At 46.4% G+C, this 17,171-nt stretch overlaps 1 protein-coding gene across 1 annotated transcript; it reads left to right on the forward strand.

Moving 5' to 3' along the window:
• The first annotated feature begins 4,303 nt into the window (after positions 1-4,303).
• LOC306925861 (uncharacterized protein) lies at positions 4,304-7,503 on the forward strand. The gene is made up of 3 exons (XM_079504997.1): positions 4,304-4,745; positions 5,001-6,138; positions 6,461-7,503. Exons 1-3 carry the CDS (start codon positions 4,668-4,670, stop codon positions 6,634-6,636), a joined length of 1,392 nt encoding a protein of 463 aa, XP_079361123.1. The 5' UTR covers positions 4,304-4,667; the 3' UTR covers positions 6,637-7,503.
• The last annotated feature ends 9,668 nt before the right edge of the window (positions 7,504-17,171 follow it).

The raw sequence follows: 17,171 nt of genomic DNA on the forward strand, positions 1-17,171 counted from the left end.
GACAGACAGACTGACTGACTGACTGACTGACTGACTGACTGACTGACTGACTGACTGACTGACTGACTGACTGACTGACTGACTGACTGACTGACTGACTGACTGACAGAGAGATTGATATGATATATGATATGATGTGATGTGACGTGTATGATGTGATCTAGGGCGGCTGTGGCTCAGGAGGTAGAACAGGTCGTCCAATGATCCCTGGGTCGGCGGTTCGAAACCCGGCTCCTCCTGTCCACATGTCAAAGTGTCCTTGAACCCTACATTGCCTCCAATGAGTCGGTCGGTGTGAGCTTGCCACCATTGGTGTGTGAATGTGGGAAGTGAGGACGCTGGCGTCGACTGTTCGCCGCTTCCCCTCCAAATGTATGAATGAATGAACCATTGTAAAGTGCTTTGAGCACTTGGAAAAGCGCTATAAAAATAAAAATGTAATTCATATACCCACATAGAGGAGGGCTTTAACGCTGCCCTGGCTGATGATGAGTATTACTGTAAGACAGACAGACGGACAGACGGACAGATGGACGGACAGACAGACAGACAGACAGACAGACAGACAGACAGACAGACGGACAGACTGACGGGCTGTTACTTACTGTAAGTGAGTCTTATCACCAGGTCAAAAAGTGACGTCTGATTCATCTTATTCCCCTGCAGTGCTGCTGACATAATTCTGAAGGAGAGCGATAGCGGGATTCACCGCTGAGTCCTGCAGTAAAAGACAGACATAACAGTCAGTGGTCAACACAGAGGAGCTCATTAGTCAGGCCCTTAGTCAACTGTAGAGATGATAGGTTTTATGGGCCTGGGTCCATTCCTCTGACCCGTTAAGGCCCTGGGGATGAGACCCACCAGGCCTGGGTCCAGTCCTCTGACCCGTTAAGGCCCTGGGGATGAGACCCACCGGTCCTCTTATGAATGATATATACTCAAGGCCTCGTTGTCGCTGCGCCTGCCTTGCGATGGTATAAGTGTAACTCACAGCGATTTGGGCATTATTTGACAATATTGTCCTGGTGCAAAAGATATACAGTAGCCTATACATGCAACTGGCGTATAGGGCTCTGAACTACAATAAATATGTTATGAGCCATGGCTAAATAGTAAATACTGTATTTTTCCACAGCACACAACACTGAGATACATGATATAGGCACACAATACATGATATAGGCCTACTGTAATACACACCATTCTGTTTATATACATATACTATATACACACCGTATACTGGTGCAATAATGTACGCACGCACGCACGCACGCACGCACGCACGCACGCACGCACGCACGCACGCACGCACGTGAGAGAGAGAGAGAGAGAGAGAGAGAGAAATGAAAGAATGCATAAGTGTGAGCATATAATGTTTCCTTTTAAAACAGATCTGTTCTGTTGTAGTCGAACAGTGAATAGTAGCCTATTGTAGTTTATGATTGAGTTTATGACTCACTGACACAAATACAAGACGGCACCTAATCAATCCAACCATATATGTCCTTCCGATTACCACACTTAAAAAGCTTTAGCACACGCCCACGCCCACGCGTACACACACACACACACGCACACACACACACACACGTCACACACGTCACACACCCCCACACACACGTCACACACGTCACACACACACACGAGCGCGCGCGCGTCGCACGCACTCATGTACAGTAAATCAACAATGACTAATGTCTTGTGTCAATAGACGTTTGATTCACACCTGAAGAGGCTGTTTAACACACACACACGCACACGCACACATGCGCGCGCACACACACACACATGCATGCACACACACACACACACACACACACATGCGCGCACAAACACACACACACACACGCACACACGCACACGCGCACACACACGCACACACACACACACACACACACACACACACACACACACACACACACACACACACACACACACTCTGCACGCTTGGTGTTCCCACATGGTGTGATAACATGCCATCCCATCTGACTAACTCACGGCAATGAAATGCCATCAATTAAATCAGCAATTAATGGCTGCCAGGCCACCGAAACACATGGCTGACAATATAAGGCCATTTCAATCTATAATTATCACTTAAAAGGGATATGTCATGCCAGCGGGGACGTACTGCGAAATGTGTACAGCGTGTAGAGACACACACACACACACACACACACACACAGTCACACACCCCTGTCTTTTTCTATTAGCAGGGACGTGTCTGTCATGCATGATGGATCAAGTTCAAAAGGGCACTAGCAGTAGCAGGTACACTAATTGCGCTGTGGCGAGACAGAGTCATTTGTTGGACTACTTTATGAACGTGTTCAGCTGGGAACTGCGGTCGGGGCGAAAAGTGTCTCAGCTTATAGCGTGTCAAGCTGGGCCTTTATATACCGGGAGGTGGAGGTGAGACACAGCCTGTGAGACACTCAGAGATCTGGAGAGAGATGTGTGGGGGCAGAGAAGAATGCAAAACATGAGTGACACGGGTGAAAGAGAGAGAGAGTGTGTGTGTGTGTGTGTGTGTGTGTGTGTGTGTGCGTGCGTGCGTGCGTGCGTGCGTGCGTGCGTGCGTGCGTGCGTGCGTGCGTGCGTGTGGGGGTCATGTCATGGGCCTGTACAGCGAAATCAAACTGAGTTTAAAACATGTAATGGTCCATTTTGACACTCAAGATTAAAATTCTGCGACAGGCTCAAGGAACGGCTGACATCAACAGCCATCACAGGAAACGATCAAAGATCAAAAAGCAGATTCATATACAGGTGCATGCCTATAAGCCTTGATGAGTTGACAGCAGCTGTCACTCATCCTGAATGACAGACAGGTGAACACTGCACAGGTGAGCAGGACTTCACTGATTGCTTAAATAAGCGCTCAAACAAACTAACACGACCACTATGATGGTATCAGGATGTCCTTGGCTAAAAATAGAAATGACATGACAAGTGCATGACATTCTGGCACATGAACAATAGTCGAGCATGCATGTTACTGCTATTATTTTTAACGTTATGCATGTCTTTTCTTTCTTTCTCCATTGCTCTGCACTTTGAGCTGCATTTCATGTCATGAAAGGTGCTATACAAATAAAGTTTTATTATTATTATTATGATTTTCAAGTTCACAGCATATGTTCTGCCCATCATAAAGGCATATAGCACATGTAGACCCCTATAGCTATACACAAACACACAACGCTGTTTTGAGACAAAATTCGCAAAGAAACCAATTTGCACTTTGTTTTGAGTGTTGCCTATCCTAACCTTAGAAGTTTATGCAGCCACACACACACAAATGAATAGCCTCCTGGAGTGAGATCGAAGATGGCCAGAGAGGATACCACGTACCGTCGATACCGACATCAACAACAGCATGCCATCTTGACAACAGAGGGACCTGCTCTGCCGCTGCAGGCTTCATTGCGTTCAATTGAGAGTGGAGTTATTAATTAGCACCTGAATGAGGCTTCTGTGGTTGTCTTGTAGTGGAGAGAAGGAGCCTGGCGCCTGATGGCTGACTGAGTCCTCAGTCCTGCATGCAAAAAGAAAGAAAGAAAGGCTGATATTGCCCCCGAGGCCAGTCTAATAACAATTAAAGGAATGACACTCCCGCATAGTGACGGTGATAATGGAGCGCACACTAACATGATGTGCAGAGTTCTAATTAAAGGATGCAACAGCTGGTTCTTCTAAAAAAGAATCCCTCAATATGGGGGATATAAATTAAAATAAAGTTAATGTATCTATAGCTTGATCTATAGGCTTTGATGAATTGAAAATGGTGGGCCCTATTGTAAACAAGTGTAATGCTTTATGGTGTCGTCCAGTTTTTTTGTATTTATTGAGTTGTACTTGAAATGTACTGTAATTCTGCAAACTGTTAATAAATCAATCAATCAATAAATCAATCAATCAATCAAAAGGCTATACTTAAAAAAAATGTGTGGGCGACCGAGCGCCTGGCTGTCTCCAAGCTGTGCGCAATGGATTAATGATATGCCCAGGCATTGCACCACATATTTCTTTATTCATGTAGCACGTGCCTTTACACATTTCGTGTCCCAACAATGTGTTAATTGCCTGCTTGGGGGGAAGGCTCTCTCTCTCTCTCTCTCTCTCTCTCTCTCTCTCTCTCGGCTGTGCATGTGTACTTGTTGGACAGGTTTGGCGGAGGAGCGGAGCTGCGTACTGGAGGGGCGGGTATCTTATCCTGAGGAGTCGAGACGGAGAGCTTTATAAAGCAGACCGGGTGAACACATCGAGAGATGCAATCCTCCTCTCCTCTCCTCTCTGACTAACTTCTCTCAGAGAGCAGCGAACACAGCCTTTTATACCGGAGCTAAATTTAGGGGGGCCGAGACTATAGTACTGGTGCGTAGCGCGGCGCGTCGTCCCAACACAACACAACACGCGCTTCCTTTTGCCTCGCATTGGTTCAGCTATTTCTTTTTTCATACAGCTGCGATATATTTATAAGATAGCGAACGGGCTCCTAAGCAGGCATAGCTGCACATGACTCTGAGGCAGGAGAACTTCTCATGAGACGACTGAAGAAGCTGCTGTTTCTTCTATAGCTTCTGACTGCCGTTGTGTTTGGACCCAACTGTTGACTTTTCTTGTCCTTTTTATATTATTGGAATATCTACTTCTCACAACGACGCATGGAAATGGCTATGAGTGGAACAATTTTACCGTCGATATCCACATTCTCGAACCACAAGGAAAAATGCTGGGAAGATGTAAGTAGTCATACTATATTTATTTATGTTGCATAACGCAATTTGAATATTATGTTCAAAACTTCTGTACATTCATAAAACGTTAAATAGCCTACTTTTTTTGTGCTGCACATATTTTTGCCATATAGGCTAGAATAAATTGTCAGCATTGGTTGTAGTAAGTTGTGTAACTTGTGTGTTAGTATATAGTGTTCATATTGTGGTGCCACTCAGTCTAAATCAAGGTAACTCAACTTGTTCTCTGTGTCCTTCCAGAGGTGGAAGCAGAGCGACAACATGGACAGCGGTGCGTCCGACTTGGACGCCACCGGCTGCCTGGCGCAGGGGAGGAAAGACGACGAGGACCTCGATAAGTTCTTGGACCTGGAGTTTATTCTGGCCAACACGGCCGGCTCTGACAGCTCTCACGGCTCTCCCTCCTCCGGGGGAGAGTCGTACCGGCTACAGGACATATACCAGCAGCAGCAGCACAGCGGGATGTTATTGTACGGCTCCGTGGCGGACCTGAGCAGCCCTCCTCCTCCCTACAACACCACCAGCCTGATGGCCGAGCTGCTCCGCTCCGACGTGCTGGACACCGGCAGCTTCTGCCAGCAGCTGCCCGGCGGCGGGCCCTCCGTCCAGGGCAGGTTCCTGCTCAGCTCCTCGCCCTTCACCTCCACCACCAACGCCGCCTCCTCTCAGGACTTTTTACTCGCGGAGCAGCACATCAAAGTGGAGCCTTTGGACACGTACGGCCCCGCCGTGGGCATGGTGCCTTCTCAGAGCTGCACCACTAAGATCAAGCTGGAGGGTAGCGTGTCCTGCATGATGTCCTTCGACCAGCAGCAGCCGCGGCTGGCCAACTCCCCGCAGGCGGGCGGCGGCAGCATGACGCCGCCGCTCAGCCCCCACGACGAGCTGCTGAGCTCCGAGTGCCACCAGCCGCAGCAGATCATGTGTCACTCCGTCTCCACGACCTCCCTGGCGTTCCCCCCACAGCAGCAGAGCTTCCACCCGCACCACCACCAGCACCATCACCAGAACCACCACCAGCAGCAGCAGCGCCCCAACGGCGCCGCGTACCCCGGGATGCAGCTCCCGTTCCACCACCATCACCACCACCAGCACCACCACCACCACCAGTTCGCGCCGGGCTACATCGGAGACGAGGCGGCTGCCATGGGCATGCAGCAGCAGCAGCCGGCCGGCAGCCAGCAGCAGCAGCAGCGGGGCGGAGTGCTCCTCACCCCGCCCTCCTCCCCGCTGGAGATGCTGGACAGCTCGAAGCCCAAGAGGGGTCGCCGGTCCTGGCCGAGGAAACGCACCGCCTCGCACACCTGCACGTTCGCGGGATGCGGCAAGACGTACACCAAGTCCTCACATCTGAAGGCCCACCACAGGACACACACTGGTAGGCATGATTAATTATGTCCTTATAAAGTTGTTGTATTTTTGTATGTTGAAAAATTGTTGTAATTTTGTATTCATACGCATTATGTTTTAATAAGAGCCCAATATGTTTTAATGAGCCATACATGTTTATTGTCCAATGTGCCAAAATGGTATCCGTGTGGGAGTACACTGTAGTAGCCCAAATGACAGCTGGCAGTCAGTCAGCTGTCTTTGCCAAGTGGGTCTATAAGTCAAGATTACAGCCTTGACACTTGGCTTGTGAGGTTATCATATCACTTATCAGTTGTACTCATGTTCCGCTTGTTGCTTGTGTGTTGCAGGTGAGAAGCCATACCACTGCAGCTGGGAGGGCTGCGGCTGGAAGTTCGCCCGCTCAGACGAGCTGACGCGCCACTTCCGCAAGCACACTGGACACCGGCCGTTTCAGTGTCACCTCTGTGAACGCGCCTTCTCTCGCTCTGACCACCTGGCTCTGCACATGAAACGACACATGTGAGGAAAAATCACACAAGAAGAAAAAAAACAAAAAAAACTGAAGGACTTCTAATGAACACTTGAGAACCAAGACCACCAGCAGAGTCATAAAAAAAATGTATTTTTTTTGTTTCCTGTTTTTTGGGGGTTTATTTAAATGTTATATTTCTTGAATAAGAATGACAACAAAGGAACAACGTGACAACAAAACAAAACATGCGAACCAGTCAAAGTTTTGACAGAAACTTTTGAATTCTGTTTGGACAAGTTTTTATATGTAGCTGGTACTACTTTTGGAATAATGTTTGTTAAGAACACCAAAGATGCATTCCACTCACACAATGTCAGGCAGGACCTACACGCACACACCACTGAAGCAACTGGAAGTAGACAATGTTTTTGAACAATTGATAGAAAGAAAAAAAAACTGATGTATTGTCACAATTAGTGCCTTATACCATATTATTATACATCTTACGAGTGCCATATTTTCCACTGGCTAAAGACAATCAAAGTTTATATTAATATGTGTTATATTGTAACTGTAAAAACAGCACATGAAATAAGCTTTGAGACAATGTTTTGCTCTAAAACTGCCTTAACGGTCTCCTCCTTCCCGAGGCTTGAATTGAATGTTCTGTCTGTGAGTTGCATCCGTCTGTCATCAAATAACATTTGAAGTCAGGGGTCTTTTAAACTTAGGAAGTCTAACAGAGTGCATGCCATCTCATTGCGACGTGATTGTCAAAGGACTAATACCTTTGGTCTTTGGCGTTAAGACGAATGTGTTTTGTCTTTGAGTAAATGTACTGCCTTGTAAATAGTATCTTTTTTATATAATGTAAATAGTTTATTTTAATGTACATATTAAACTAATTGAACTACATTATTACTGCCTACTGGACGTGATTTACAATGGATAGAAGGTTGTGTGTGTACGTGTACACACACACACACACACACACACACACACACACACACACACACACACACACACACCTAAACAAGACAAGACAAGCATCAAGCTATACATCGTCATAGGCATCAAGCTACACAAACAGCCATTGACCATGCCTATTTATCCACTGGTTACTGAGACAAAAGCAGAGGCTCCTCTGTGGTGGGTGATCCATCAATGAGGTGTCCTCCACCAACATCCCATCCTGTCCGTCCGTCCGTCCTCCTGCATCCAACACAGGCCTCCTGGCCTCCTGCACAGTCTGGAAGTGAGGAGCAATGTTTTCCAGCTGTGACAGAGCCGCTGCCAGTAAGCGGTGGCAGATGCCTATAAATACAAACATTACATTGACATAATTACAGAGGCCAGATATAGATATAGGCCACGTCTGGGCATAGGGGCGCACCGCAGCGTGGGGGAGGGGGAGGGGGGAGGTTGGTTGGGGGTGCGGGGAGAGAAAGAGAGAGAGAGAGAGAGCGAGGGAGAAAAGAGAAACCCAGTGTCAAATAAACCAAAGGGACCTGCCGGGATGAAGCAGAGTTCACCGAGGATGAGGAGAAAATCTGTTGAACTGAATGAAAGGTCACGCATCTGAGAGAAAGCTTTGTCCAGGCAGAGGCCTCGTAAAAGAAAGGAGGCGAGGGGTGTACGTGAGTGTCGCCATTCTATACGTACGACTTCAAACAGGCTCTGTGTATGTATGTTCTCCAGAGGATCACAATGTGACCTTTTCTTTTCTAGGAAAAAGAGAGTCAACAGAGACAACTAGATGGTAAACAGCACGCATGATGAAACAGGGAGAGAGATGGAATGGCAAAAGATGAAGGTTGGAAGGCAATGAATGAGGAAGAGAAAAAGGGGGAGAGAGAGATAGAGAGACATTGACAGAGAGAAATGCTGTGCATTTTTTTCAAACGCAGTAGGTCTATTCCTGGTGTTGTCCACCTGATAAGGACTCTTTGGTTGGTTTTACTCTGGTCAGTTGACTACTTTCAGAGGCTATAAAGATGTAATTGACCTCAGAATAAAACCCTTGTTGCGCTTGGAATGAGCTGAGTGCTGCCTGCCTAGTTATACATAGAGGGACCTTAGGGAGAGAGAGAGAGACAGACAGACAGACAGACAGACAGACAGACAGACAGACAGACAGACAGACAGTGAATTGAAGGCACTCTCGTCTCTCATCATGCCCTGTTGTGAAAGGTCGCAAGGTCAGATTTGCCTTGAGAAGAGATTTAAAAACAATGCTGTCACCTGCAACAGCATGCAGAGTGGAATAGAGGAGAATGTGCCAGATGGGCACCTAAAATTAAGTCAGCAAGCCAATGTTCCAAATAATGAAGTGATCAGAGGACATGGGTATATATCTGGCCCCGTGTCATCTTCAGGGTGGCCTGTGGCAGCGCGGAGAAAAGAGGAACCACCACCTCTATCATTAGCACATTTGCTCATGTGAAAAATCAAACAATTTTCATTTCACCTTTTTTCTGCTCTGTACAGTAGTTGTAATATTTGTGTCTGTACCTGTGTGTGGGAAGATTGAACCAAGAGCGGAGGGGTCAGATGCGGTGTAAACGTTGGTTGTGAAAGTTGTCACATGTTTTATGTGGCCATCCAAATGGAGACGGTTTGGTTTCGGAGGATGAATGTCCTGTGCGTATAGAAATGTCACATGTGTGTCATTGTGAAATCAATTCACAACAACAATGGTTGCAAACAGCTTGACATTTTATACAACACAATCTCGGTCTCAATCTGGGTTTATTGCTGTCTATGTCTTTGTATATCTTTATATCTGTGCATAAAAGCATTCATGAGAGGACAGCTTGGCTCCGTGCCACAGCACTCCATAAACTCCTCTGTTTTAGATAACATCAGAGAACATTTATGGAGCTGAGAAGCAAAGACTCCAGCTGAACTCGCTGTGGCTCAGGAGGTAGAGCAGGTCGCCCAATGATCCATGGGTCGTAGGTTCGAATCCCGGCTCCTCCTGTCTACATGTCGAAGTGTCCTTGGGCAAGACACTGAACCCCAAATTGCTCCCGATGTGCTGGTTGGTACCTTGCATGGCTTCCGCCGCCATTGGTGTATGAATGTGAGTGTGAATGGGTGAATGTAATGCACAATCTATGTAAAGCGCCTTGGATAAAGGCGCTATATAAATGCACCATTTACCATTTTTAGATAACATCAGTGAACATTTATTGAGCTGAGAAGCAAGGACTCCAGCTGAACTCGCTGTCGGCTATCCCATACAACATACACACTTCCATTTGACAGAATCATAAAAATATGACACTAATTAAATCAAATTATTCAGAGCAGCAACGTTTCGGTCGTGAGACCTTCCTCGGGCTCTGACTAAACATTCTCTTGAACCAGCAAGTGCCAGTGCATGTGCAGGTCTGTTGTCTTCTATACCTGTACGGCCATATCATCACCTACGCGCGCGCGCACCTGCTTGAAAAGGAACCGGGTGTGCGGAAGTCTCCTCTGAACGCAAAAAACAACTTATCAATTATGTCATGTATCTGTCAATCTGACGAATCAGATCTTTTAGCTATAGACACAGTGTGGCTGTACATTTGGTTGATCAGCCGATCACACAGGAACTCCTCATAGAGTGCATATACAACTATTCAGACTGCAGCTGGACATTAACAGGCAAAAATCAAAAGTTTGAGGGGGAAAAAATGGGAGAGGGAGGCACATTGAAAAATGAAAACTGATCCATGAAAGCAGAATAACAACGTTTCTCCCCAGAGCTTTCCACTCAGTTGGGTGTAAAGGCTTTCAAAACAGAATTTAGACCTCATGACACTAAAGATTTCCAATGAAACCAATACTAAAGAAATTCTTTCATGTAAGTTATAGCTGCGAGAAGCTCTGATCAGACTATAGTGTCCGAACCTTGGTATCAAGTGCAAACTTTGTGGGACAGGTGACTTAAATGTGGAAGAAAATCATAATTGTTTTATATAAATGGAAAGGAGATGGTACACAGACAAATCCCTGGTTCATTTTTACACTTCAACAGATTCTGCTGTGCATGCACTGCTACTGCCCCGGCCACAACACACATTCTAACAGTCAGTATAGAGAAGCCCAAACTAGCTCAAACTAAATTAGGTATGCTTTAATTAACAAGTAAAGCATACCTATTACCTACTATAAAGACAACTGTATTAAATTCCTAATAAAAGGCAGATATCAGCCATGCCAGGGGGAAACCCTCTGGGATACTAGAGCCACTAGCAGGCGAAATGTGGGAACTCCATGGGACGAGGATGCCATCTACTGGGAGAATATGATATCCACTGTTGATGACTGGGAAAGGCAACGCCCCACAGTCAAGTCAAGTGTGTCCTAACTTATTATGATTGACAAATACCCAATCATCTGCCTCAATACTGGTAATCTGATTAAGAAAAAAAAATCTATGTGTGTGTGTGTGTGTGTGTGTGTGTGTGTGTGTGTGTGTGTGTGTGTGTGTGTGTGTGTGTGTGTGTGTGTGTGTGTGTGTGGATGGGGGAGGGGGGGGGGGGCGGAGGGGTGGGGGGCGCACCAACGCGACATGCACACCTGTACTGACTTGCACACACATTCATTCCTCCATCAAAACACACACACGCACACACGCACGAGCACACACACGCACGCATGCACGCACACATGTACACACACACGCACACACACACACACACACACACACACACACACACACACACTGCCAAAGCAGCTAACATCCATCCATCTCCTATTTTTGACCTCCTGACTCCCTTAATTCTTATCTTTATCTCCACCCCATATTTTCCATCCCTCCATATATACCTCCCTCTCACCAGCTGTTCACATCTGATGTCTGTTATTGCTCCTGAGGGCAGTGGGGGAGGGGGGAGTGGGGGAGGGGGGAGGGGGGAGCAGTGGGGGAGGGGGGAGCTTCCATTATGAACTAAAACAGCATAATGTGAAATAGAAAGGCAGGCATGGTGTTTTCTTGAGGGGCACTCCAACGTCTGGCTTTCAGACATGATGACGTCATGTGGCGGCCAAATCTAGGGACTTTTAATGTTCGTCTTATTCATGCGACCTACTCATGTTTTCACATATAACCCTTGACATTTGCACTTTAAGTATTTTGCACAGTTCACCTCCCAATGTATGAATGTAAAGTGCTTTGAGCAGTTTGGAAAAGCACTATAAAAATGCAATTCATTATTAGTGCAATATGGAGAGTGCAAAATGTTTGTAGTGTGAGGGTTTTGTTGTTGAGTTTGATTGAAATGCTTAACCCCCCCCCCCCCCCAAGCACAGCCCCCCCATCGAACAGGAGAAAAAAAAAAAAAAAAAATGGAAAACAAATATATAATATGAATAATACAAATGTCACGTTATTTATATAAATAAAAAGTAGACTGGTTGGAGGATAAAATAAATTGTACACTTGTGTGACTTTTTTGTTTTTGTTTTTATATTTATCATCGTCTCTGCTCTGCTGCTGACGTTATTTCCGGTTACCTTTACGCATAATCCCGCATAATTATATAATCCCTGGTTTCTGTTGTGTTTGAACAATAATAGCAATTCAAAACCGTTGTCCTCGAAACCACACCTCCAGTCGCTGTCATAAGAACGGGAGGTGCGCGCCGCTCATGATCACGGCAGCAGAGCCTGTTTGTGCACGGCTGCACACGCACCTGCAGCCCATCAAGTATAATTTATGCTTCGTCCCGCATGGTGTCGCGCACGCAGATCTCTACGCTCACAACAGTCGCATCTGCAATGTGATGTGATCATGTGAGCTTGTATATCAGCTGTTCTCTGTGCGCAGTACTGTTGGGCTTTGAAGTATAAATGTCTCCTAGGGTGCATCTCACTAGCCAACTCACAAGAGGACTGAAACCAGCGCTCCCCAAAACAACAGGTTTGGAGATCTGTTGGGAATTGATTACATGAAACAGTCACCCGTGCGCCCAGTCCCAATGTTTGTAAACAAATAATTGGTCTATTGGTTTGCTCCCAATCTTTTGCCCTCTGGTGGCAGGCGGGTGGTGTTACAGCGTGACACACACAGACAGACACACACAGACAATTTTGGCCAGCTTCTATAGTTAGTGTTCACTTCGTTCGCAACCATCACGTACATTCTGGACACGTAACACATGTTGGATATACAGTAAATGCCATGATGAGGGAATTAACCACCCCGGAGCGCAAGAGCACATTTGGGTTTTAAGGTAAAGCATTTACTATTTAACTATGTTATTTCTCTAATAGTCACTATTACAGTGAGAAATAATGTAGTATGTACTAATTACTATGGCCGCCGTGCCAACTGAACTGCTGAATGCTGCTGCAATTTAATGTTAGATATTAGATTCTGAGGGAGGGATCTATGATGAATGATGACCATACAACACCCGGGTCGCCGAGCCCAAGCGCACTGTTGTATAATAGGCCTATAATTGATGTTTTGTTTTGATATCGGCGCCTTGCCAATGTCATGTGTAGCCTAAATAGGCCTATGCCTTTTGATAATGCGTTTTGTCAGTTTGTTCATATAACTTGCGAGTGGAGTAGGAAAGTAAAAGCCACTTTTCCGTGTGAAAATGCGCGAAAACGCGATGCTACTAGATGCTCAGCCCCTGCTAGTGTAAAGTACTTCCCGCGGGCCTGTGTTGACCCGAGGTCCCCCAGCCGGGGTCAATAAAGGCGCCCTAGGCCCCCTCCCTCCTATACTAAATATATTTGCCGGAAATAGCAGATCTAGCTTGTAGATCAGCCTATAATGTTCACCCCACAATGGGGACATGTGGTTAAATTTACACTCAGGATTTTGCTGTGTGTGTGTGTGTGCGCGTGACTGTGACTGTGTGTGACTGTGAACGTCTGTCCAGGATTGCGAGTAGGACTATGCGACTTCATGTCAGTCTATTCTGAGTCCAGTGACCAAAGTCTTTCTGACTCAAGCCCTGGAATTGCTAACAGAGATGTTTTTCTATATCCAGCCCTGGTCCTCGGTGCTGTGTCTGTAAAACATAGCGGCCCCCAGGCATCGGTGCTGTGTCTGTATAACATAGCGGCCCCCAGGCATCGGTGCTGTGTCTGTATAACATAGCGGCCCCCAGGCATCGGTGCTGTGTCTGTATAACATAGCGGCCCCCAGGCCAGGCATCAGATTCGCCCTGACAGAGGAGAAGGGGGACCCCAAAGAAGGGTCTTGCAGATGGGGGCTCATGCACGCACGCAGCAGATTCCTTTTACTGATTAGTGTAATGGTTACAGAGTAGAGCAAATAGCCCTTGGGGAATGTGGTGTGTGTGTGTGTGTGTGTGTGTGTGTGTGTGTGTGTGTGTGTGTGTGTGTGTGTGTGTGTGTGTGTGTGTGTGTGTGTGTGTGTGTGTGTGTGTGTGTGTGTGTGTGTGTGTGTGTGTGTGTGTGTGTGTGTGTGTGTGTGTGTGTGTGTGTGTGTGTGTCCGCGGACCACGCATCAGTCTGAGCAGCCACCTGGCTATGCACATGGGGCGAAGCACGCCACAGTAATCAACCTAACATATTCTGTTGTAGCAAAATGTCATCATCGACATCGATCCACTGCCATACGCGAGCAGTAAAGTGTGTGCGAGCGTGTGTGCGCATGCGTGCGGCCGTGCGTGCGATTAGCCCATTAAATCCTCCAATGGGTACTAGTGGAGTCAGACTTTTACCTGTACTGTGTGTTAATTTGCAACAACAGTTGTTGTGGTGCAGTGTCAGATAATACATTCATACATAGATTATATAGTCTTCAATATGTCATGATCTGTCTCCCTGTTGTGTTCTTTAGGGTAATTTTGTTTTGAGTGGTGCTAGCCACTCCTGAAATGAAATGAAATGAAATCTATATTTACCCAGGGTATCTGGGCTAAGCTCAAGAACTTGTTTCCAGCCAGGCCCTGCTCATAGAACACATTTCATCGTAGTGGTTGATGCCTTGTTCAAGGGCATTTCAGCGGTGGTAATTTTAACGTGTCGGACGGCTGATTCGAACTGGGAACCTTCCGGTATCTAGACCGCGCCGCTATCCGTTCGGCCACCGCTGCCACAATGCGGAGCTATGTGTGCACGTGTACGTACGTGTCCGTAACTGCAACACCTAAAGTGGCCAGTAGAGCACAGACACACACACGCACACACACACACACACACACAGGCCAGGGAGGAGTACAGTACAGTACAGTACAGTACAGTACAGTACAGTACAGTACAGTACAGTACAGTACAGTACAGTACAGTACAGTACCGATCTGATCTTTGTTTCAAGGATTCCTTTGTAGTTGTAGCTATTAGGTCAGGTGTCTTGACTCTCCATGCAGTCTCTGACAATATGCCTCAGATCATTAACGCACGTCAGATTGCGGTGAAACTTTGCATGCACATTGGGGCCTCATTCACACGTATCAAACACCAATCAAGCAAATGTTTGGTCGTTTTTTTCACCACAATGCTTTTCCAATGGGAGTTTCCAAACAGTTTTGTTTGATCGGGAGGGAGGGGCAGAACACCACCAGCAATCAGCAATCAAACACAAATGTTTGGTCAAACCATGTGACTCCCATTGGAAAAGCATTGTGGTGGCCTAAAAAAACAAAAAAAACACCAAACATTTGCTTGATTAGTGTTTGATACGAGTGAATGATGCCTCACGTCGAGGCCAACACGTTGAGGAACAAGCGCCACCCTTTAAACATTGTCCTATTATAGCACCATGCCACCAGGAGGCCAAGTTTTGCAAAACATGTTTTTTTGCTTTTTTAGATTATTCCTACAAAAGAAATCACACAAATCGCTACATATCTGTAGTCAAGTGATCAATCAGATTGGCGAGTTCTGAACATTACTGGCCCACAATAACCTACCTGACCTGGCGGAGACCTGTGCTCAGAGGAGCAGTTTTTATATTATATTTTATATCATTTATTATTCAGTTAGCTAGTAGCCTGTTTATCCCTGAATGAAAATACATCGCATGGATGCAACTGGGACGTATCCTCAGTGATGTATCCCAAGGTCATCAGGGTTTCCGGTCTCGCGAACATCATACCCCTCACTCGGGTGACCCAGCCGGGGTGATCAAGTCCCGACCTCCCGACTTACGTCCCAGTAGCTACCCTCGATCAGAGCCACTAGGGAAAGACCAGGGCTACACACATTCCAGAACTACTATGCCGGGACTGAGAGGTACTCCAGCCTATATTATGTCTGGCTGAAGGAATAAAACTAGATTTCCCCTCCAAATACGATCTACATTCTACTGCGTCTGGGTCCTGCTTAAAAGTCCCTGACACATTAGGTCAAATTCATACAGATTGAGTTATTCATCATGCCAATCGACCATGTAGTACAGCATTGAGCTTTTCATCAGAACACCAACTTGTTCAGAGCGTGGAGCACTTTATTACACAGCAATTTGAATTGAAAGCAAAAAACGACCCACATGTTAGTAGCCATTGGCAGGCCCAATTTGTAGACGCGGCTGGTGTTACCATCAGCCTGTGTGCACAGCACAAGTATGTGTAATCACGGCTGCACGTGTGCCTGTGTGTATTCAATCTCAGGAATATCCCATTATTTCCAGGAATTTTCCTGCAAAAAGGGGGTGTTGGCTCCATTGCTTCCCGTTGAAAACACAGTGTAGCGGGGAACATTGGCCTGACATGGCTGAAACTGACACCACGCAGGCTGGCTGGGGGTTGCAGTGTTTTCTTCATTCTCTCTGGAGGGTAAATGGTCTATTACTACATTATGATGTAAGTGCCTGATAGGGGGATGCCTAAATGGCAAATGTAAACACGAGAGGAGAAAAGATCATCTGTGAGGCACTCGCATATGATCGGAATATCTTCCCAAAGTAAACCCCACCGCCTCCCCCCGAAGAGTGCCTTGATCTTAATGTAAACAGAGAGAGAGAGAGAGAGAGAGAGAGAGAGAGAGAGTTTGTGTAAGAGAATGGGAGACGTAAAGATAGAAAGACAGGACAGTGGAGGAGTAGAGGAAGGGAGAGAGATAAAAGAGCGAGAGAGAGCAAGAGATATTAAGTTGTCGGTGAGGCGAAACCTCCATTTATCCTCCAATTCTCCCTGACCCACATTCCCAGTTAAAAGCCAATAGCCCTTTTCATTTCCTCCTCTCCATTACCATAGGGTAAACACAAACCTACCTAGGAATTTCCTGTTATTCCATAAGGAGACAGTTAGCATTCCCTAACGCAGTGGATTGCTTGGGTTTCAACTAATACATCCAGAAATGACTGCTCTGTTTGCACAGCATTAATTTCACACTACACAGCTGTATCCTTGGAAATATAAGTGAGTGTAATTCATTGCACATTGTCACTGTCTGAGAGGAGCCTGCACTGTGTAGGCCTCACTCAGGCCTGCTGAACCTCTGTGCTGCTGAAAGCATGGACGTGAGGGAGGGAGTGCAACAAACCATGTGCAACCCAGATTCGGCACAAACAAGGGACTAAATTATTTTCGCTCCTATGCCACCAAAATGTGGAACGCCCTACCAACATTAAGACATGTGAATCCCTTGACTCCTTCAAAACCGCTCTCAAA

Source organism: Electrona antarctica, assembly GCF_951216825.1.
Source record: "Electrona antarctica genome assembly, chromosome: 7".
NCBI lineage: Eukaryota > Metazoa > Chordata > Actinopteri > Myctophiformes > Myctophidae > Electrona > Electrona antarctica.